Source organism: Oryctolagus cuniculus, chromosome 18 (genome assembly GCF_964237555.1).
Source record: "Oryctolagus cuniculus chromosome 18, mOryCun1.1, whole genome shotgun sequence".
NCBI classification, from domain to species: Eukaryota; Metazoa; Chordata; class Mammalia; order Lagomorpha; family Leporidae; genus Oryctolagus; species Oryctolagus cuniculus.
The window spans coordinates 19,772,227-19,794,688 of NC_091449.1; the positions used below are offsets into that span (position 1 = coordinate 19,772,227).

At 44.6% G+C, this 22,462-nt stretch overlaps 1 protein-coding gene across 4 annotated transcripts; it reads left to right on the forward strand.

Moving 5' to 3' along the window:
- The first annotated feature begins 89 nt into the window (after nucleotides 1-89).
- ZNF146 (zinc finger protein 146) lies at nucleotides 90-21,525 on the forward strand. 4 transcript variants are annotated; one of them, XM_070062487.1, is made up of 4 exons: nucleotides 220-306; nucleotides 2,521-2,644; nucleotides 10,152-10,332; nucleotides 19,124-21,525. In XM_070062487.1, exon 4 carries the CDS (start codon nucleotides 19,253-19,255, stop codon nucleotides 20,129-20,131), a length of 879 nt encoding a protein of 292 aa, XP_069918588.1. In that variant the 5' UTR covers nucleotides 220-306; nucleotides 2,521-2,644; nucleotides 10,152-10,332; nucleotides 19,124-19,252; the 3' UTR covers nucleotides 20,132-21,525. The 4 variants fall into 4 exon arrangements, with proteins under 4 accessions (XP_008247785.1, XP_008247786.1, XP_069918588.1 ...); XM_070062488.1 differs by lacking the exon at nucleotides 220-306 and adding an exon at nucleotides 339-386; XM_008249563.4 differs by lacking the exon at nucleotides 2,521-2,644 and having other exon boundaries at nucleotides 90-306.
- The last annotated feature ends 937 nt before the right edge of the window (nucleotides 21,526-22,462 follow it).

Below are 22,462 nucleotides of genomic sequence, written 5' to 3' on the forward strand. Positions count from 1 at the left end.
GCACCCTCAAAGTCCCCTTAGCACAAGAGGAGGCAGCCAAGTTTGCGTGGCGGAGACAGAGAATCGAGCAGCAAAGCCTTACGGGAAATGTAGTCCACGGCAGGAAAAGCGCCCTTGTCAGTAACACAAGGTAACTGCGTACCAGCCTGGGCCTGGCCTTCGTCAAGGAGCCGGGCCGAGCCGCGGAGACTTCTGGGAGTGCCTACTCGCCCTCGGAGTGCGCAGGCGCAGCGCACCGAGTGGACATTTTGGTCTTTGTCCGCGGGTCAGTACGGCCCTCGGGTCCACGTGGCGCGAAAGTAGGAGGTGGGCTCTGGGCCTCTTGGGTCGGTCGGGCCGGGGAGGTCGAAGGGGAGGATTCTGGATTTCCAGGGGCGCAGCGCGAGGTTGGGGAGTGGGTTTAAGAGCGCTTGGCCTGTGTGTGGGGCGGAGGTGGAGGCCTCCGAGGCGGGTTCGAGTGTGTGTGACCCTGAGTTTGACCGCAAAGTTTGACCTGTTGTTTGGAATTGTTGAGTAGATGTGAAACTGTGGGTGCGGGAGTGTGTGTGGTTGCGCCGAACGTGAAAATATGGAGTCTGGCGCTGAAGTGCGGCGTCGGAGCCGCGCTTCCCTTGTCGAAAGTGCTGATAATTATAACGGTGCCATTTTCCTGGAGCGTCTGGTTTACTTGAAAATTTGCAAGGGGAGGAGAAGGCTGGCCATGGATTATTTTTAAGGCGAATTTTTAGATAAAGGCTCATTTCTTTTTGCTTTGGGGAGAATACGAGTCTCCGTGATTTCTTTCTTAATCCTTTTTGGAAACAATATTTTCAAAGGAATTTTTTTGTTATGGGGTGCCTGCTTTTCAATGCCCCAGCTTCCCTAATCTACTTTAATAAGGTTTGCTAGGCAAAGCCTTAGACTAGCGACGTACTTTTTTTTTTTTTTTTTTTTTTTTTACATTTTTATATTACTTAGTGTTATACTTTAAAAAGCGTTGTCATTTAACGCTGGGAGCCCAGGGTTAGGGGAGGGATTCGGGGGTTCTAGGTTGCCACAAGTATCTTCATTTTTTGGAGAAAAATTACTTGTTGAGATATTTATCCACGAGTCTACACTAGATACTAGGTGATCTGACTCCTTAGTAGGTGGAGATGTTCGCAATTTACATGAGCTTTGTAATTGTAATGGAGAAGACCGAGTGCATCTCCTTGGACGCTTTTTCTAAAGACTTCCCTTGCCGTCCTCTTTTAAATAATAAAGCTTTAAATAATGAAAGAGTTAAAAAGACTAAAGGGTAGCAGAGTAAGATCTGCAAATCAATATCCTTATGGCTTCTGGCAGGTAAATAAGTAATTGGAGAAAGCCACTCTAATAGCGATAAAGAGATAAGGGAAATGTGCAAAACTTTGGGACTTTGTAAGTACTACTGCTTAGAGGCATGAGATTGGAACAACTGCATTACATTAGAGAGTGGAAACGTCAGTAAATTGGTTTAATACAATCCTCATAAAAGCATTGACAGGTTTTTTTTTTCTTTTGTAATTAGGTAAGTGGATTTTATACTTAATATAGAAAAGTAGCCAGGCAGCAATAGTTAGTAAAAGTAAGAAAAAGAAACTCAGTTGGAGTGTGGGGAGATGGGAGCCCAACAGTTCACACATTTCAGAGCCTCAGAACTTGGTATTAGGACTGGCATAAGAAAAGGTGCATGAAGGGTGATTTGGTGGCATCTGTGATAACTTTTGGACCCAGCTTGTTCACATCTGGAGGTTAATCTTAACAAATATACTGCCTTTGCAGGAAACTGAACAGGTACCAGGTTGCTTGTTGCAGCACTCTTTGGCCTAAGAAAAGATTAGAAACTAAGCCCATTTAGATTGGTTCTAAAAAGTGTGTGCAACAGTAATGCGCTCTACCAAAGGAGGAAGAGGAAGCTTTCTATAGTGGTGACGCTGACACCAAAAATGTATAATTAAATGGAAAAAGCAAGGTGCTGCACAGTGTAGGGTAATAAAAATTTATCGTTGTGTTTCTATTGAGAAACTCAGTGTAAGAAACTGGCTGTCTCTGTTGTGAGAGAGAGAGTACTGGAATACATAGGGCAAAGGCAAATACCTTTTTACTTAGCTTTAAAAATTTATTTGAACGGTCTAAAAACAAATAGAGATGGACAGACATTCTTAAGTTGTTTTTTAACTGGCTTACTCCCTGAATGCCCTGAAGCCTAGCTTGGAGCCCAAGAGCCTGAAACTTGAGTCAGACTCAAGTACTTGAGCCCTGTCCACGTGTCCTAGGGTATGTATCAGCTGGAGTCAGAAGCTGACTTTTTTCTTTTTTTAAGATTTTATTTGAGAGGTAGAGTTGCAGACAGTGAGAGGGAGAGACAGAAAGGGTCTTTGTTTTGTTGGTTCACTCCCCAAATGGCTGCAACAGCTGGAGCTGCATCAATCCAAAGCCAGGAGCCGGGTGCTTCCTCCCAGTCTCCCACGTGGGTGCAGAGGCCCAAGGACTGGGGCCATCTTCTACTGCCTTTCCCAGGCCACAGCAGAGAGCTGGAGCAGCTGGGACTCGAACCGCCCATATGGATGCCGGCGCCGCAAGCAGGGGATTAACCGACTGTGCCACGGCACCAGCCCCATCTGACTTGAACCCTGGCACCTGGGTATGGTTTGTGGGAGTTCAAGGAGCGTCTTAACTGAATACTTGGCCCTGATTTTTAAAATTAGTTCAAAGTGTCACTTTTTAAAAAAATTATTTATTTTTATTTGAAAGAGTTACAGAGGGCAAGAGAGAGGTAGTAGGTCTTCAGTCTGCTGGTTCGCTCACCAAATGGTCTCAGTCCCCTGGCTGGAGCTGGTAACTTTATTTGGGCCATCTTCTGCTGCTTTCCCCAGGCCATTAGCATGGAGCAGTATTGAAAGTGGAGGAGAGTAGCAGGGACCCCAATCGAGCCCATTTGGGATGTAGAATTGCGGGTGGCAGCTTTACTTGCTATACCACAACACCAGCCCCCTGGCTGTCTTTTCATTCCTTTTACATTTAGTAGATTGTTAACTCACATGTTAATTAAATGTCTTCTGAATTTTTCGTTTGTAAGCTTTTTTTTTCTTTTTGGGTGGATGTTTGTGTTATGGTTTTAGCCTGTGGACACTCTTCAAGTCAGCTGTTCTTATTTTGGCTTTACATTTATTGAAAGGTTTCTTGTACTGCAATCTCACCTTGTAGCTTCCCTCTCAGACCCGGAATTGATCCTGTCTCCCAGGAGCTCTGATTCTTTTTATTAAAGGATAGTAATAGAGACAAAGATCTAGAGGGTGCTTGTTCCTCTGGGGTAAGAGTGTTTCAATGCCATTTTAAATGGCAGAGCTAGAAAATTCATCTTTTGAAGTTATGAGCCTCCATTAATATTTCTAATCCAGCTTCAATTACACAGTATTTTTACTTAATTTCCTAGATCTTACTTTGTATTTTATAATAAAAATTTTGAAACAAGTTGGCATAAATAAATACCTTCTTGCTTAATCCTGTAATAAAAAGAGAATGATTTCAAACTAACAATACTGATACTATTAACCTTATCATGTCAAAATGTCTGTAACATTTAATAATACATGTAGCTATTTTGTTGTTAGTCTCATTAGGTTTATTTATTTTAATTTGTTTTCAAGCTAAGGAATGAATTTGATTACTCTAAAAACAAGTAGTCTGTTTTTATGATTCAACAAAAATATAGGAACCTCATCCTGCTTCTCTCCAATCAAATTCTTTGTCCCAAGTAAATTTTTTTTTTTTTGGACAGGCAGAGTGGACAGTGAGACAGAGAGAAAGGTCTTCCTTTTCCGTTGGTTCACCCCCCAATGGCCACTGCGGCCTGTGCACCATTCTGATCCGAAGCCAGGAGCCAGATGCTTCTGGTCTCCCATGTGGGTGCAGGGCCCAAGGACTTGGGCCATCCTCCACTGCACTCCCTGGCCACAGCAGAGAGCTGAACTGGAAGAGGAGGAACCGGGACAGAATCTGGTGACCCGACCAGGACTAGAACCCGGGGTGCCAGCGCTGCAGGCGGAGGATTAGCCTAGTGAGCCGTGGCGCCGGCCAGTAAATATGGTTTTAAGATTTATTTATTTGAAAGAGTTACACAGAGAGAGGAGAGGCAGAGAGAGAGAGAAATCTCATCTGCTGATTGGATCCCCAGATGGCCACAATGGCTGGAGCTGTGCCAGTCCGGAGCCAGGAGCTTCATCTTGATCTCCCGTGCGGGTGCAGGGGCCCAAGGACTTGGGCCATCTTCTATTGCTCTCCCAGGCCACAGTAGAGAGCTGGGTTGGAAGAGGAGCAGCGCCCATATGGGATGCTGGCGCTTCAGACCAGGGCATTAACCCACTGCGCCACAGTGCCGGCCCCAGTAGGTAGAATTTAAGTGCCCAAGCACTTGAACCATCTTCCACTACTTTTCCAGGCCCATAAGCAGGGAGCTAGATCAGGTAGAACAGCCAGTGTTCCATCTGGTGCAGGCAGAGGCTCAATTCACTGTACAATGCCAGCCACTGCCACCTCCTTCTCCTCTTCCTCCTCCTTCTGATTTATTTATTTATTTATTTCAAAGGCAAAGTTACAGAGAGGCAGAGAAAGAGAGAGGTCTTTGGTCTGGTTCACTCCCCAAATGGCTGCAGTGGCTAGAGCTGGGCCAGTTGAAGCCAGGAGTTTCTTACAGGTCTTCCATGCAGGTGCAGGGACCCAAGGACTTGGGCCGTCTGCTGCTGCTGCTGCTTTCCCAAGCCACAGCAGAAAGCTGGATTGGAAGTAGAGCAGCCAGGACTTGAACTGGCACCCATATGGGATGCCAGCACGGCAGGCAGTGTCTTTATCTGCTATGGCACAGCGCTGGTCCCCCGGTTCTCAGTTTTAACACCATTAAAAGAGCTTGTTTTTTTTTTTATTTTTATTTTTTTTATTTTTATTTTTTGACAGGCAGAGTGGACAGTGAGAGAGAGAGACAGAGAGAAAGGTCTTCCTTTGCCGTTGGTTCACCCTCCAATGGCCGCCGCGGCCGGCGCGCTGTGGCTGGCGCACCGCGCTGATCCGATGGCAGGAGCCAGGAGCCAGGTGCTTTTCCTGGTCTCCCAAGGGGTGCAGGGCCCAAGCACCTGGGCCATCCTCCACTGCACTCCCGGGCCACAGCAGAGAGCTGGCCTGGAAGAGGGGCAACCGGGACAGAATCCGGCGCCCCGACCGGGACTAGAACCCGGTGTGCCGGCGCCGCTAGGCGGAGGATTAGCCTAGTGAGCTGCGGCGCCGGCCTTGTTTTTTGTTTTTTTAATTTTTTTTTACTTGACAGAGTTAGACAGTGAGAAAGACAGAGAGAAAGGTCTTCCTTCCGTTGGTCCACCCCCCCAAATGGCCGCTAGGGCCAGAGCTACGCCTATCAGGAGCCAGGTGCTTCCTCCTGGTCTCCCATGCAGGTGCAGGTGCCCAAGGACTGGGGCCATCCTCCACTGCCCTCCCGGGCCACAGCAGAGAGCTGGACTGGAAGAGGAGCAGCCAGGACTAGAACCTGGCTCCCATATGGGATGCTGGCGTTGCAGGCAGAGGATTAGCCAAGTGAGCCACAGTGCCAGCCCCCAAGAGCTTGGTATTTTAAAATGCACTTTTTGATAGCATGTAAATGCTCGTATGTATTTGTTCTGTTTTTGAACTTTATATTTTCGTCCATCTTTTTTAAGCCTGTGATCCTATTTATCTTAAGGTTTTATAATTGTGTTAATGTCTGCTGTAACTAGTCTATTGTTATTGCTTTATCTTTTTTAGAGTTTCCTGGATGTTCTTGCTTATTTTTATATGTAAAGTTTAGCATTAGCTTATTTAAGTTCCAGAAAGAAGGAGAAAACTTTTTAAAGAGATTTACTGGGGCTGGTGCTGTGGCACAGCAGGTTCAAGTCCCAGCTGCTCCACTTCTGATCCAGTTCTCTGCTATGGCCAGGGAATGCAGTGGAGGATGGCCCAACTCCTTGGGCCTCTGCACCCACGTGGGAGATCTGGAAGAAGCTCCTGGCTTTGGATCGGCCCAGCTCTGGCTGTTGGGGCCATTTGGGGAGTGAGCCAGCGGATGAAGATCTCTTTCTCTCTGCCTCTTCCTCTTTGTAGCTCTGCCTTTGAAATAAATAAAAACTCTTTTTTTTTTTTTCTTTTGACAGGCAGAGTGGACAGTGAGAGAGAGACAGGGAGAAAGGTCTTCCTTTTTGCCGTTGGTTTACCCTCCAATGGCCACCGCAGCCAGCGCGCTGCGGCCGGCGCACCGTGCTGATCCAATGGCAGGAGCCAGGTACTTATCCTGGTCTCCCATGGGGTGCAGGGCCCAAGCACTTGGGCCATCCTCCGCTGCACTCCCTGGCCATAGCAGAGAGCTGGCCTGGAAGAGGGGCAACCGGGACTAGAACCCGGTGTGCCGGCGCCGCTAGGCGGAGGATTAGCCTGTTGAGCCACGGCGCCGGCTATAAAAACTCTTTTTCAAAAAAGATTTATTTATTTATTTTAAAGAATTACACAGAAACCTTCCATCTTGTTCACTCTCCAAAGGGCTGTAACAGCTGTGCCAGGCTGAACCCAGGAGCCTGGAATGCCATCCTGGTCTCCAGTGTGGGTGGCAGGGGCCCAGTTACTTGAGTTATCTTCCACTGCTTTTCCAGGCACGTTAGCAGGGAGCTGGATCAGAAGTGGAGCAGTCTGGAATCTTTGTACCTGTATGAGTTGCCAGTGTCACAGAAAGTGGCTTAACTGCTACAGCACAACGCTAGCCTTTAGGGAAGATTGCATAAAATTTATAAAAATAACAGGGTAAAGGAACACCTTTATGACATTAAATATTCCCACCCATGTATGTGATAAGTATTTACTCATTCTAACTTCCTTTTAGTTTCTCTCGAGTGTCTTAAAACGTCAGAGGTTTTAAACCCTGTTTGTTTACTAAGTTTATTTCTAAATGTTCTTGTCATTTTTTGATAGAAGAATATATGAAGCCTACTGATTTCTATGTTAATTTTTTCCTCTGCTTAACTTGCTGTGATATTTGTAATAACTAGTAAATAATTCTGAGGCAGGTGGCATCCTTCTTTTTATTTAGAATTCAATAGAAATACCTCCAGTGTTTTTATATTAGTTAAGATGCTGGCTTTTGTGGTCAGATATAGATTATGATTATTGATAGGCAGAGATATGTAGCTAGAGCTTGCCCAGACTGATTGGATCTCTGGGAATATAAAGTTTTATTTTTTTAAGATTTTATTTATTATTTGAAATGTAGAGTTACAGTGAGAGAGGGAGAGGCAGAGAGAATGTGATCTTCCATCTGCTGATTCCTTCCCCAGATGGCGGCAACAAGGACACGAACTGGTACCTGGCATCACATATGGCAGCTTTAACTGTTAGGCCACAGCACCAGCCCCTAAAGATTTATTTTTATTTGGAAGGCAGAGTTAGAGAGAGAGAGAGAAACAGAGGAAGAGAAAGAGAAATCTTCATCTACTGGTTCATTCTCATAATGGCCAGGACTGGGCCTGACCAAAGCTAGGGTTTCTCCCACATAGGCCCAGGGGCCCAAAGACCTGGGCCATGTTCTCCTACTTTCCCAGATACATTAGCAGAGAGCTGGATGGGAAGTGGAGCAGCTGGGACTTGAGCCAGCACCCATATGGGGTGCTGGCACTATAGACATTGGCTTTATGAGCTATGCTACTCTGCCATCCCCAGGAGTATAAATTTTTTTTTAAGACTGATTTATTTGGAAGGCAGAGTGACAGAGGCAGAGGGAGAGACAAAGAAAGGTCTTCCATCCACTGGTTCATTCCCCGAACGGCTGTAATGACCGGAGCTGGGCTAATCTGGAGCCAGGAGCCAGGAGAATCTTCTGGGTTTCCCACACAGGTGCTAGGGCCCAAGGACTTGGGCCATCTTCCATTGCTTTCCCAGGCCACAGCAGAGAGCTGCATCAGAAGTGTATCAGCTGTGTTTCAAACTGGTGCCTATATGGGATGCTGGCACTGCAGGTGCCGACTTTACCTGCTGCACCACAGCAGTGGCTCTGGGAGTATAGATTTTAAGCTGAGCCTAGTGCTGTGCCCTAGGTGCAACAGCCAGGAAAGATGTTAATTAAACAAAATACCTCTAAAGTCTATGGTACTGCAATCTTTATTAGAAGTTGTCATCTTTCGTTCATTTAATTATGTTGTGTTTCTGTTTTAATCTGCTTTGTGACAGTATTTTTCTGATGAATTTATTTAAAGAGTTTACATTAAACAGCAGAGGACTGCAGGGGTGAGCAGAAATCATAGACTTGAGAAGTACTTGGCAGTGGCATTCAGAGATGCCAAATTTAGCAACTTCTAAAAGCGAATTATGGGAAACCAGGCTGCTGAAAGAAGTGAGCCTGAACCAGGTTAGGGTCAGTGAGCCGTTGAAGGGGCGGAAGGCCTTTGCTGTAGCACTAGAGGATCCTAAGAGGCAAATTTGTTGGGAAATCAGGGAAATTATGCTACTCATTTTCACCGTTTTTGTTAAAGTGTCTTTATATGGACAAAGAAGTTATTTTATGTTACTCATGTCTGTGTGCTTTTCCTGGACAAGCAAGAGGGAAAAAGCTAGCATTCTGTGTGTGAAGCTTCGCGAGCCTCTCCGAGTGTTAGCTGATTTCCTTCCGCAGCCCTGTGCTTTCCGGTGCTTGGCCTTTGGCTTGTGCTTTCTCTATTAGAAACTGCTAAATTTGGCCTCTCTGGATCACACCCGCAGGTACTTTTTAAGATTGTGTTTTCTGCTTCCTCCTGTGGTCCTTTTCTCTTTAATCTAGGTTCTGCTTTTTGTTAATTCCTTCTTTTTTCTCATTTGATAAGGAAATACTAGCTACAGATTTCTGATCTCTTCAGGTTCTTAGACACCTTCCCAGTATTCCCAGTTCTTTTGAGGCTTTTCAGCTTCCTGTTGCGGCCTCCTATTCAGGAATCTGTGTCAGATGGAGGTTGGAGTTTTTTCTGGTTTTGTTGTGTGTTATTAGACTCAGTTAACAGCAGTCTCACTGAGAATGGGTCCCCTATTTAGCGATGGCTGTTTACTAATTATTTCTGAGATCTGTTACCTCAAGGACTTCTCTGACTTGCTCTTTCTACCACGCTGTTGTGGGTGTTCTGGGCCACTCTTGCATGTAATTTAGAGCTAACATATTTCTCTACCAGCTTGACTAAACATACAGTGAATGGATTAGCTAGTTCTTCTGCCATTGGTTTTGATACCCCCCCCCCCAAGATTTGTTTATTAATTTATTTGAAAGGGTAGGTGATAGAAAGAGGGAGAGACAAAGAGAGATCTTCTGTCTGCTGGCTCACTCCCAAAATGCCTGGAACTCCATCCAGGTATCCCATGTGGGTGGCAAGAACCCAAGAATTTGGACCATTGTCTCCTGCTTCCCAGACACCTTAGTGGGTAGCTGGATTGGAATTGGAGTAGCCAAGTCTCAAACCACTCCAAAATGGGATGCTTGTGTCCTAACTGGCGACTTCATCCCTGTACCTAATATCTGTCCCAACTTTTGACTTTATCCCTGAATACAGTCAGAACAGCTTCCTGGATATTGTACCCATGTAGCTTAGTTCTGATGTGTGTATTGAATGCATCCAGGATTAAGAGCCATAATTAAAACCCATTCAGGAACCTGTTCATAAATGTGGTGCCAGAGAACAATAACAACCAGTCATGCAAGGAGTGAAAGGTTTTCCTGTGTAAGTAAAATTAAATTCTGCAAGTTTTTTCTTCCTCTCAGTTTCTGGATGTCTGGAGACTTTAATTACAGATTTTTGTTCAATTCATTAGGCAAACACCCAGAGAGACAGTTTTCCTCCACTGGCCTACTCCTCAAATGCCTACAACAGCTAAGGCTGGACTGGGCTGAACCTGGGAGCTAAGAACTCAGTCTAGACCTTCCACATGGGTGACAGGGACCTAACCACCTTATAGCCATCTCAGCCAGCATCTTAACCACTGTGCCAGATGCCTGCCCTCTTTAAATGGTTTACTGAGTATAGTTTTGAAATTCAGGATTCAGAGAGTCCTGGTACCCCAGCTCACATGATTGTGTGTGCTCTAGGCTCTAAGGCAGAAGGTCATTACTCTGTTTTGTTTTACAGGGCCGCTTCCTTGTGCAATCCTGGTCAGAGGGCTTGGAGGCCCCAGGGCTCAGCCTGAGTTCTACGATGGTACTTTGGCACCAGCATTAATGTTGTAGTACTGTGTCATACTACCTCAGTAGAGGTTGTAACGTGACCAGATTGTACATGAAAGAAAGAAGTGGAAAGCACGTGTGTCCAGGTAAGTGAATGACAATGAGGCAGATCCAACTGTTCAGTCAACATTGATACCTCTGAAGTGCTTTGAAAGATATTTCTTTAGAACTCTTTGAGTATCACTTGATATAAATTTCTGACACCTGAGTGACACATCATTATTTTTTCAGTTTCAGTATTCTACTTTTTTATTCATTTATTTTTATTTGAAAGGCAGAGAGAGAGAGATCTTCTATCTATTGGTTCTCTCCCCAAATGCCCACAATAGGTGGGGCTGGGCCAGGCCAAAGCCAGGTTGTTTTTTTTTTTTTTTTTTTTTGACAGGCAGAGTTAGTGAGAGAGAGAGAGACAGAAAGTGAGGGAAAGAGTTTGAGAGAAAGGTCTTCCTTCCGTTGGTTCACCCCTAAATGGCCGCTACGGCCGATGCTGCGCTGATCTGAAGCCAGGAGCCAGGTACTTCCTCGCGAACTCCCATGCGCAGGCAGGGCCCAAGCACTTGCACCATCCTCTACTGCCCTCCTGGGCCACAGCAGAGAGCTGGACTGGAAGAGGGGCAACCAGGACTAGAACCTGGTGTGCCGGCGCCGCAGGCAGAGGATTAGCCAAGTGAGCCATGGCGCCAGCCACTTGTGTAACATTTTTACTTCATTTCATATTGCCTCTGTTAGGATTCTCTTTTAGTCATATCCAGTTTCCTGTCCACCTTTTCATATGTATGTCTTCATACATTGTCCTTGTGTTGTTGTTTTTTTTTTTTTTTTTTAAGATTTATTTATTTATTTGAAAGTCAGAGTTACAGAGAGAGAGAGAGAGAGAGAGACAGACCCAGAGGAAACTCCTGGCTCCTGACTTCGGATCGGTGCAGCTCTAGCTGTTGGGGCCAACTGAGGAGTGAACCAGCAGATGTAAGACCTCTCTTTGAGGCTGGCGCCGCGGCTCACTAGGCTAATCCTCCGCCTTGCGGGGCCGGCACACTGGGTTCTAGTCCCGGTCGGGGCACCGGATTCTGTCCCGGTTGCCCCTCTTCCAGGCCAGCTCTCTGCTGTGGCCAGGGAGTGCAGTGGAGGATGACCCAGGTGCTTGGGCCCTGCACCCCTTGGGAGACCAGGAAAAGCACCTGGCTCCTGGCTCCTGCCATCAGATCAGCGCGGTGCGCTGGCTGCAGCGCGCTGGCCGCGGCGGCCATTGGAGGGTGAACCAACGGCAAAGGAAGACCTTTCTCTCTGTCTCTCTCTCTCACTGTCCACTCTGCCTGTCCAAAAAAAAAAAAAAAAAAAAAGACCTCTCTTTGTGATTCTGACTTTCAAATAAATAAAATCAATCTTTTTTTTTTTTTTTTTTTTTTTTTTTGACAGGCAGAGTGGACAGTGAGAGAGAGAGAGACAGAGAGAAAGGTCTTCCTTTTGCCGTTGGTTCACCCTCCAATGGCTGCCGCGGCCGGCGCGCTGCAGCCGGCGCACCACGCTGATCCGATGGCAGGAGCCAGGTGCTTCTCCTGGTCTCCCATGGGGTGCAGGGCCCAAGCACTTGGGCCATCCTCCACTGCACTCCCTGGCCACAGCAGAGAGCTGGCCTGGAAGAGGGGCAACCGGGACAGAATCCGGCGCCCTGACCGGGACTAGAATCCGGTGTGCTGGCGCCGCAAGGCGGAGGATTAGCCAAATCAATCCTTTTAAAAAAAAAAAAACTCTCCCTTCTGAGAATCTGTGTTGCAGTTGGGGAAGACAGATTATGAGTAATTAAGTGCAAAAGCATTCCATCATATGGTGACAGTTGTTATGCAAAAAGATACAACAAGGAAAACTCACAGAGGGGGCCAGTTGGGAGTGTAATTTTAAATAAGTTGGCCAGAGAAAGGCCTATCAGTGACTTTTTTTTTTAAAGATTTATTTATTTATTTACTTACTTACTTACTTGAAAGGCAAAGTTACAGAGAGACGTAGAGCCAGAGAGAGAGAGAGATCCTCCATCCATTGGTTCACTTCCCAAATGACCCCAACGGCCAGAGCTGAGCTGATCCAGCCAGGAGTGTCTTCCGTGTCTCCAGGCAGGTGCAGGGGCCCAAGGACTTGGGCCATCTTCTACTGCTTTCCCAAGCCATAGCAGAGAGCTGGGTCAGAAGTGCAGCAGCCGGGACTAGAACCGGTGCCCACATAGCACGCCTGCACTGCAGGCTGGGGCTTTAACCTGCTGCACCACAGCGCCGGCCCCAAGTGACTTATGAAAAGATCTAAAGAGTGACAGTGAGACATGTTATTTGGTGGAAGAACGTTGAGCCAGAAGGAACAGAAAACTCATTAAGTGCCATAAGGAAGTAGCTTATTGTCATATTCAAGGAATAGTGATCAGGGCAGTGGGCTGGAGCAGAGTATGTGAAAGGGAATAGGAGTAGATTTGGTAACAAGCCAAATCCCAGGCTGTGACCTTTATTCTGAGTGGTTTGGGAGACCAGTAATAATTGAGAAGAGTAATAAGATCAGAATTACATTATGAAAGGAATAATTGGTGTGTTATATAGAGAATAAAGTAGATAGGGGAACGTGGCTTAGAGAAACCATTGTAGGAATCCAGGTGAGAATGTGGTGGTAGTTTAATGACAAGAAGGATTTTGATTTTTTTGTTTTTGTTTTTCAAAGATAAATTTATCTGAAAGGCAAGATTCCTAAGAGAAGTGGGATTGGGGTAGAATCGAGATATCTTCTATCCACTGGTTTACTCCCCACATGGCTGTAGAAACCAGGAACCTAAAATTCTATCCATGTCTTCCAGGTGAGTGGCAGGGGCCCCAGTACTAGGGTCATCATTTACTTCTTTACCAGGCCCATCAGCAGGGAGCCGGAACAGAGTGGAATAGCCTGGTCTTGAACCTGTGCTCGTATGGATGCCAGCATCAAAGGTGGTGGTTTAACCTGGTGTACCACAACCGTGGCCCCATAGAGTGCAGTGCTTGAGATAGTTTAAAGGGGCCAGCGCCACGGCTCACTAGGCTAATCCTCTGCCTGTGGCGCCAGCACCCCGGGTTCTAGTCCCGGTTGCTGCTCCTCCAGTCCAGCTCTCTGCTGTGGCCCAGGAAGGCAGTGGAGGATGGCCCAAGTGCTTGGGCCCTGCACCCACATGGGAGGCCAGGAGGAAGCACCTGGCTCCTGGCTTCGGATCTGCGCAGCGCGCCTGCTGCAGTGCACCGGCCATAGCAGCCACTTGAGGGGTGAACCAGCGGAAAAAGGAAGACCTTTCTCTCTCTCTCACTGTCTAACTCTGCCTGTCCAAAAAAAAAAAGAGAGAGAGATAGTTTAAAGGGTAGATTGTTATAGATTATAAGAGGAAAACTGACTGGAGTTGATGATTCCTATTTACTGAAGTAGAAAACTATTGGAATGTTGAGAGTTCAGGAGTTTTTTTTTGGACTTGTTTTTAGTGGCATCCCTGTTGATCATCTTCTGTTCATATTCAAGTAGACATGGAAAACTATGACCTCATCTGTCCATCTATACTAATAGGCTACTTTATTCAAGGATGGTGTCTTTGGGCCCAGTGCTGTGGCACAGTGGGTTAAAGCCACAGCCTGAGGTGCCGGCATCCCACATCGAGTCCCTGTCAGGCTCCCTGCTAGTGTGCCTGGGAGGGCAGCAAAGGATGGCCTGGGTTCTTGGGTTTCTGTGGGAGACCCAGAGGAGGCTCCTGGCTGCTGGCTTCAACCTGGCAGAGCTCTGGTAGTGGTAGCTATTTGGGGAGTGAACCAGCAGATGGAAGATATCTTTCTCTGTCTCTCCTTTGTCTGTAACTCGGCCTGATTTAAAAAAAAAGAAAAAGGATGTTATCTGCATTTCTTTGCTTCAGTCTATGATTCCCTGTCATTCAGAAATGCCAGTGGGTCCAGTAAGTCTCCTTTCAACCAGGCTGCATTCCTGGATTCTGTTGTCATAAACAAGGAGCTGCACTTTGGCTCTTTACACTGAGCCTTATGATTTTGGGGGGGCACCACATGTGAGGACTTTTCCTTAGAATGTCAGTAGCAGCTATCTGCTCACAGCCTTCCTCATGTGACACTAGAATTATAAGTACTTCTTGCTATTATTATTATCAGGAAGACATGAGGAATGTGATATACCAAAGTATAATTCATAGGTTATATATTTAATACACTTGGCAGACTTCAGGGCCTGTGGACTCACTTAACTTCTATTTAAAATGCCCTTATGGCGAGCGCTGTGGCTCAATAGGCTAATCCTCTGCCTGCGGTGCCAGCACACCGGGTTCTAGTCCCGGTCAGGGCGCTGGATTCTGTTCTGGTTGCTCCTCTTCCAGGTCAGCTCTCTGCTGTGGCCCAGAAAGGCAGTGGAGGATGGCCCAAGTCCTTGGGCCCTGCACCCCATGGGAGACCAGGAGAAGCACCTGGCTCCTGTCTTCGGATCAGTGTGGTGCGCCGGCCGCAGTGGCCATTGGGGGTGAACCAACGGAAAAAAGGAAGACCTTTCTCTCTGTCTCTCTCACTGTCCACTCTGCCTGTCAAAAAAAGAAAAAAAATTAAAATGCCCTTCCTTTGCTGCCCTGTGGCCTAGTAGATAAAATGCCTTTTTAAGAGGCTTTTTTTTTTTTTTAAAGACTTATTTATTTGAAAGGCAGAGTTGGAGAGAGAGAGAGAAGTCTTCCATCTGCTGGTTCACTCCCCAGGTGGCTGCAACAGCTGGAGCTGGGCTGATCCAAAGCCAGAATCCAGGAGCTTCTTCTGGGTCTCCCACGTGGGTGCAGAGGTCTAAGGACTTGGGCCATCTTCTACTGCTTTCCCAGGCCATAGCAGGAAGCTGGATTGGAAGTGGAACAGCCGGGACTCGGCTGCCCATATGGGATGCCGATGCTGCAGGCTGGGGCTTTATCTGCCACATCACAGAACCGGCCCCACTTAAGACTTTTTAACAAATCGTCTCCTTTCTTGTTTTTCTCTTGTCCACTAGATTGTAAATTTGATGAGGGCAAGGAATTGTCAGTTTTGTCCAGTGCTATCAATCCGTAGAGCCTAGAAATGCACACATAGTAAAAAGACAAAAAATACTCATTTAATGAATAATGAGAAATATTTGAATATATGTTCTCAAATTTTTTGGTCTCTTGAACTTTTTTTTTTTTTTTTTAAGATTTATCTTTTTATTTGAAAGGCAGAGAGATAGAGTGAGATCTTCCATCTGCAGTTCATTCCCCAGATGGCCACAAGGCTGGATTTGGGCCTGAAGCCAGGAACCAGAAGCTTCTTCTGGGTCTCCCACATAGGAGCAGGGGCCCAAGAACTTTGCACTGCTTTTGCCATCCTGGCTGGGAGGATGCAAATGCAGCATTTCTTTTTATTGTTTTTTTGTTCAGCTCCTATCCTTAATTCCTTTTCCTGAGATACTTGATTCCTTTCATTTCTTGAGTCTTTCTCATTTTGTGACAGAAAACAGATTTGCTTGACATTGGCATTGCTTGCTATAATACCTTTACATGAACTTTCTCAGATACTACTCTGCTATGCATTGAAAAGCTTCCATATGTTTTTCATTATTGAAAATTTTGTTAATGTCTGTTGTATGCCAAGCTCCCCAGATATTGTTTTTTTGTAAGTTTATCTCATTTCCTTTTTTTCATGTCATTTTAATGTGGTTTGGGAGAAAGCAGTTGTTGGTTAATCTTTTCCCTTTCTTAAGCATCCAGGTAGACTTTCTCATTTTTATGTGGTCATCCTTTTTATCCTATTTGGTAATTTTTCTTTGTCACGCAGTTTGTTAAGTTCAGAATTGGAAAAGATTTTTCTCAAGAGTCAAGTAAGCTTTGTGACCCTGTGAATGTTAATTTTTCACCTAGTATCCTCCATAGGGATTCCCTTCCCCAAATCTATTTTATTTTAAGTTATTCACTTATTTGAGAGACACAGAAGACTGACTATCCACTGATTTATTTTAGTTTTTAAAAATGATTTATTTATTTGAAAAAGTTTCAGAAAGAGAAGGCAAGACAGAGAAATCTTTCATCCACTGGTTCACTCCCCAAGTGGCTGCGATGACTGGGGCTGGGCCAGGCTGGAGCAAGGACCTTCTTTGGGGTCTTCCCATGTCGGTGGCAGGGGCTCAGGGATTTGGGCTATCTTCTGCTGCTTTCCCAGGCACATTAGCAGGGAGCTGGATTGGAAGTGGAGCAGCTTGGACTTGAACTGGCACTCATGTGGGATGCTGGCATTGCAGCGGCTAAACCCACTGTGCCACAACACCAGCCCCCGCTGGTTTACTTTCAGATGCCCACCATGGCTGAGGCTGGACTGACGCTGAAGTCAGAAGCCAGAACTCAGTCTAGGTCTCCCATGTGGCGGCAAAACCCAACTGCTTGGGCCATCACTGCTGCCTCTCTTCAAGGTCTGCATTAGCAGAAAGCTGGAGTCTGGAGTCAGAAGTAGGTATGAAAAGGCATTCTGATTCAGGACATAGGTATCTCAGTTGTCAACCACTAGCCTAAATGCCTGCCCTCCTTCCCAAAATGTAGTTGAAGACATTAGTCATACGGATTATTTCATACTGATAGGCTGCCAGAATTAATCCTCTCAATGCACAAATAACAGTAGTATTTATTGAGTGCTTACCATGTGCCAAACATGATTCTGAGCACTTTTTGCCTTAAGTTTTTTTTTTTTTTTTTTTAAAGATTTATTTATTTGAAAGGTAGAGTTGCAGAGGCAGAGAGAGAGGTCTCGAGGACTTGGACCATCCTCTGCTGCTTTCCCAGCCCATAGCAGAGAGCTGGATCAGAAGTGGAACAGCCGAGACTTGACTGGCGCCATATGGGATCCAGCACTACAAGCTGCGGCTTTACCCTCAATGTCACAGTGCCAGCCCCTTTTTGTTTATTTGAAAGGTGGAGTTACAGAGGCAGAGGTAGAGAAAGGGAGGTCTTCCACCCACTAGTTCACTCCCCAAATGGCCGCAATGGCTGGAGCTGGGCTGAACTGAAGCCAGGTTCCTGGAGCTTCTTCTGGGTCTCGTACATGGGGCAGGGACCCAAGGACTTGGGCCATCTTCTACTGCTTTTCCAGGCCATAGCAGAGAGCTGGATTAGAAGTAGAGCAGCCAGGACCTCAACTGGCACCCACATGGGATGCTGGCACTACAGGCAGCAACTTTACCCATTACACCACATCACTGGTCTTTGGCCTTAACTTTTTTTAAAAAAAAATTTGTTTGTTTGTTTGTTTTTGAAAGATTTATTTATTTATTTGAAAGTCAGAGTTACACACAGAGAGGAGAGGCAGAGAGAGAGAGAGAGGACTTCTATCCGAAGGTTCACTCTCCAGATTGCCGCAACGGCCAGAACTGTGCCGATCGGAAGCCAGGAGCTTCTTCCAGGTCTCCCACGTAGGTACGGGAGCCCAAGGACCTGGACCACTGCTTTCCCAGGCCATAGCAGAGAGCTGGATCAGAAGTGGAGTGGGCAGGTCTCAAACCGGCACCCATATGGGATGCTGGCGCTTCAGGCCAGGGCGTTAACCTGCTGCACCACGGTGCCAGCCCCTGCTTATTTATTTGAAAGTCAGAGTTACAAAGAGGCAGAGAGAGAGAGGTCTTCCATCCACTGGTTCATTCCCCAGTTGGCTGCAACAGCTGGAGCTGTGCCAATGCGAAACCAGGAGCCAAGAGTTTCCTCCGGGTCTCCCATGAGGGTGCAGGGGCCCAAAGAGTTGGGCCATCTTCTACTGCTTTCCCAGGCCACAGCAGAGAGCTGGATCGGAAGTGGAACAGCCAAAACTTGAACTGACGCCCATATGGGATGCCAGCACTGCAGGCAATGGCTTTACCCGCCATGCCACTGTGCCGGCCCCAACTGTTATCTTCTTTTAAAATGATTGTGTGTATTCCATTTTAAGTGAAGCCTAAGATGATGATGAGCAGACAACAATATTTGGGGCAACAATATTTGGAAGGCAAGTGCATTCATCTCTAGTAAACTACAGACTGAGGAAAAAAAGTTAATATAAGAGAACTGAGAAGTCATTCCTCTGATCTCAACTTTATTTCTTTTAAGGCAATATCTTTTTGAAGTTTTGAGTTTGAAGCACAATTTAGACTTAATCATAAGGGAAGTTGTATACAAAAGACTTAACGACTTAGTTTAGAAATCCTCTAACATTGCTTACTCATTTATGGTAAAACTCCCTTTAAATGTAAATTAGGGACCAGTGGGTATGGCCACTGTCTGTGGCACTGACATCCCACGTGGGTGCTAGTTCAGATCCTGGCTGCCCCACTTCTGATCCAGCTCTCTGCTAATGCTCCTGGGAAAGCAGCAGAGGATGGCCCAAGTCCTTGGGCCCCTGCACCCATGGTGGGTACCTGCATGGGGCTCCTGGCTCCTGGCTTCAGTCTGGCACAGTCATGGCTGTTAGGACCATTTAGGGAGTGTACCAGCAGATGGAAGATCTCTCCTACTCAGCATTTCAAATAAAGAAAAGAAAAGGAAAATTTTTTTTAATATATTAATGTAGAAATGCCTTCAGTTGAGAGTTATGCCCCATCTGATCCCAGAGTATTCACTGGAGAAAAATTATATAAATTTACTGAATGTAGGGAAACCTGTTCCTTACATGTTATCTCATTTAATGTAAAAAGCATCAGAAGAAATTCGGTGCTTCTAAGGAATATTGAGAAGTGTTTAACTGGATTAAAAATCTCATTAAACAGAAAATTCATGCTGGGTAGTAACCACTGATTATCACGAAACTTCATTGAATATTAGCAAATTTTTGAATGTACTGAGAATGATAAAATTTTCTCAAACTTTTCTTACTTTGCGTTTAAAAGGTCATATCCATGGAGGAGACTTATATTTATAAGAAATGTGGAAATATCTTCAGCTGAAAGTAGATCTTCGTTCATCAAAAAATTATTACTGGAGAGAAACCTTGTGAATGTGGGAAAGCTTCTATTCAGATGTCACGCAGCAGTCAGCAGAGAATTTATAGTGGGGAAAACCCCTTTTCCTGTAAGGTATGTGGGAAAGGCTTCAGCCACAAATCAAATCTCACTGAGCATGAACATTTTCATACTAGAGAGAAGCCTTTTGAGTGTAATGAATGTGGGAAAGCCTTTAGCCAAAAGCAGTATGTCATTAAACATCAAAACACCCATACTGGAGAGAAGCTTTTTGAATGTAATGATTGTGGGAAATCCTTTAGCCAGAAGGAAAACCTGCTTACCCATCAGAAAATTCACACTGGAGAGAAACCTTTTGAGTGTAAAGATTGTGGGAAAGCTTTTATTCAGAAGTCCAACCTCATCAGACACCAGAGAACTCACACGGGAGAAAAGCCCTTTGTATGTAAGGAGTGTGGGAAAACCTTTAGTGGCAAATCAAACCTTACTGAGCATGAGAAAATTCATATTGGAGAGAAACCCTTTAAATGTAATGAATGTGGAACAGCTTTTGGCCAGAAGAAGTACCTCATAAAACATCAGAACATTCACACTGGAGAAAAACCCTATGAATGTAATGAATGTGGAAAAGCCTTCTCTCAACGAACGTCACTGATTGTGCATGTGAGAATTCATTCAGGTGATAAGCCTTATGAATGCAATGTTTGTGGAAAAGCCTTCTCTCAGAGTTCATCTCTTACTGTACATGTGAGAAGCCACACCGGTGAGAAACCCTATGGCTGCAATGAATGTGGGAAAGCTTTCTCTCAGTTCTCAACCCTTGCTCTGCATTTGAGAATCCACACAGGTAAGAAGCCTTATCAGTGTAGTGAGTGTGGGAAGGCTTTCAGCCAGAAGTCACACCACATTCGACACCAGAAAATTCATACTCATTAAAAACCCTGTAAATATTTTGAAAATTCACCAGGAATTTGAAATACAAATGAAATAAACTTTAACAAATACTGAAAACTTAGGGGACACCAGCAAGTTCATGCTGAAGAAAAGGACAGTTGTATGATAAAAAGCCTGTATCCAACAACAAAAAAACTACAGCAAACAGCAAAGGTAATGCTGAAATTTTAGACACATTTCCACTAAAATTGGGAGCAGAAAACAGATGCCTATTACTATTATCAGCATAGATCTGGAGATCTTCACCAGCATAAGAAAATTAAGTTGTAAGAATTGGAAAGGAAGAGACAAAAGTAGATATGATCACCTACAAATAATATAAAACTTGTGGAATTGATTCAGCAGAACAGAAGGAATCTTCCAGAGAGACCTATGCATGTGTTAGAATTTGGGATATGACAGAAATGGCATCAGTGGGTAAAGAAATGAGATGATTTTGGAAACTGTTTGGAGATAACTTGTTCTCCAAAAGGAAAAAATAACAGAACTATACACAAAAGTAAAATCTACAAGGATTGAAAACAGGAATATCTCAAAAGATGTGGTAAAATAGTTGTGACATTAAGAGTAGGGAAACATTGCTTATAACATTCAAAAACACTTAGCAATTCTACCTGTATGTATGCAAAGAAAATATGCGCCAGAATATTTACTATGGCTTGATTTATCGCAGCCAAAAATTGGAAATAACTTAAATGCTTTTTGGGAATAGAAAAGAAGATTCTTGGAATGGAATACTGTACATATATTTGTAAAAATGGAGCAAATGAGATTAACATGCATTAACAGGAATATTCCAGAAATTGAGGGGAAAATCAAGTTGCAGAGTGATGCATATAGTACAATGAGTTTGTAAATTTGAATTAAAACTCTTAACAAAACAGTACTTAACATTGGTAATAGATATATATGTATATATACACACATACACACACGTGCACACACATATGTATGTAAATGTTTTTGAAATTAATTGGAAGGATACAGACCTGACATTGGTCGTCTGTGAAGAGTGGAGAGGGTAGGGCATGAATGTGGGAGGTGGGTGGTTAAAGGGGACTTTGGCTTTTTATAGAAGCATCTCCTAAAGATTTGCAAGTAAGTATGAAAATAGTGGCTACTTCTGGAGTGTGGTATATGGATATCTTGTCTTATTTTTTGTACTTTTCTGTATTTTTTAAATTTCAAAATTAATAAGAATGGGGGTGAGGATGGGAACACTGTACCTGTAGAAATCATGTTATAATGAATTAATTCCCAAATACTAAACTTTTTATAGAATATATTTCTAAAATTTTATCAACGATGTGTGAATCGACTTGCTCTCTATGTAATATGAAATTATCTATTTTATTAAAATTAAAAATGACAGCATACTCCAAATCTGTTTTATTTTAAAATGTTATGTATACTATAGTCTGTGTCTTTGCATTCCTAACATTTGTGACACATCATTTGGGCTTAGACATTTTTATGAATAACAACAAAGATTTATTGATTGATCAGAAAGGCAGAGAGACAAAAATTTGTCTGCTGGTTCACACCCCCAAATGGCCACAGCAGCCAGGTGTGGGGCAGCCCAAAGCCAGGACGCAGGAACATGGCAGGAGCCCAAGTACTTGGCCTGTCTTCTGCTGCCTTCCCAGGACTATTAGCAGGAAGCTGGGTTGGATGAGGATCACAAGTAGTGGCTTAACCACTGTACTAAAATGCTGGTTCCAAGAGTAATTTTTATTGAACATTTGTTAAGTGACTCCTCTGTTATATCAGTTCTGCTTTCAAGCCCATCCTAACATTTTTTAAACTGTAGCTCTTGTATTTTTCATTGTTAAGGGTTTTCATATTCAAAGTCTATAATTCCATCTATTCAAGTGTGTTCATGTTTACTTAATGTAGCATAGTGTTAATCTCAAAAAGTCTTTAGTTGACATTTAAAAATCTAGGTACTCTTAACTTTGACATCTGTTGATCTTATTTTCCCATGATAATGGGTCACATTTTTCTAGTTCTTTGTTTATCGAATAATTTTGGATTTTATCCTGGAGATTAAATTTGTTTGAGGGATAGAAAGATACTACAGATGCCTGCAATGGTAGGCTTATATAAGGGCTGGAGCTGGAGTCAGAAGCCATAGACCTAGATTTATTTGAAAACATTACAGAGAGAAGGAAAGACATAGCTTCCATCTGCTGGTTGACTCAAATGGCTGCAATGGCCAGAGCTGGACAGGGTGGAAGCCAGGAACTCCACCTGGGTCTCCTGTGTGGGTGGCAAGGGCCCAAGCACTTGGGTCATCTTTTGCTGGTTTTCCCG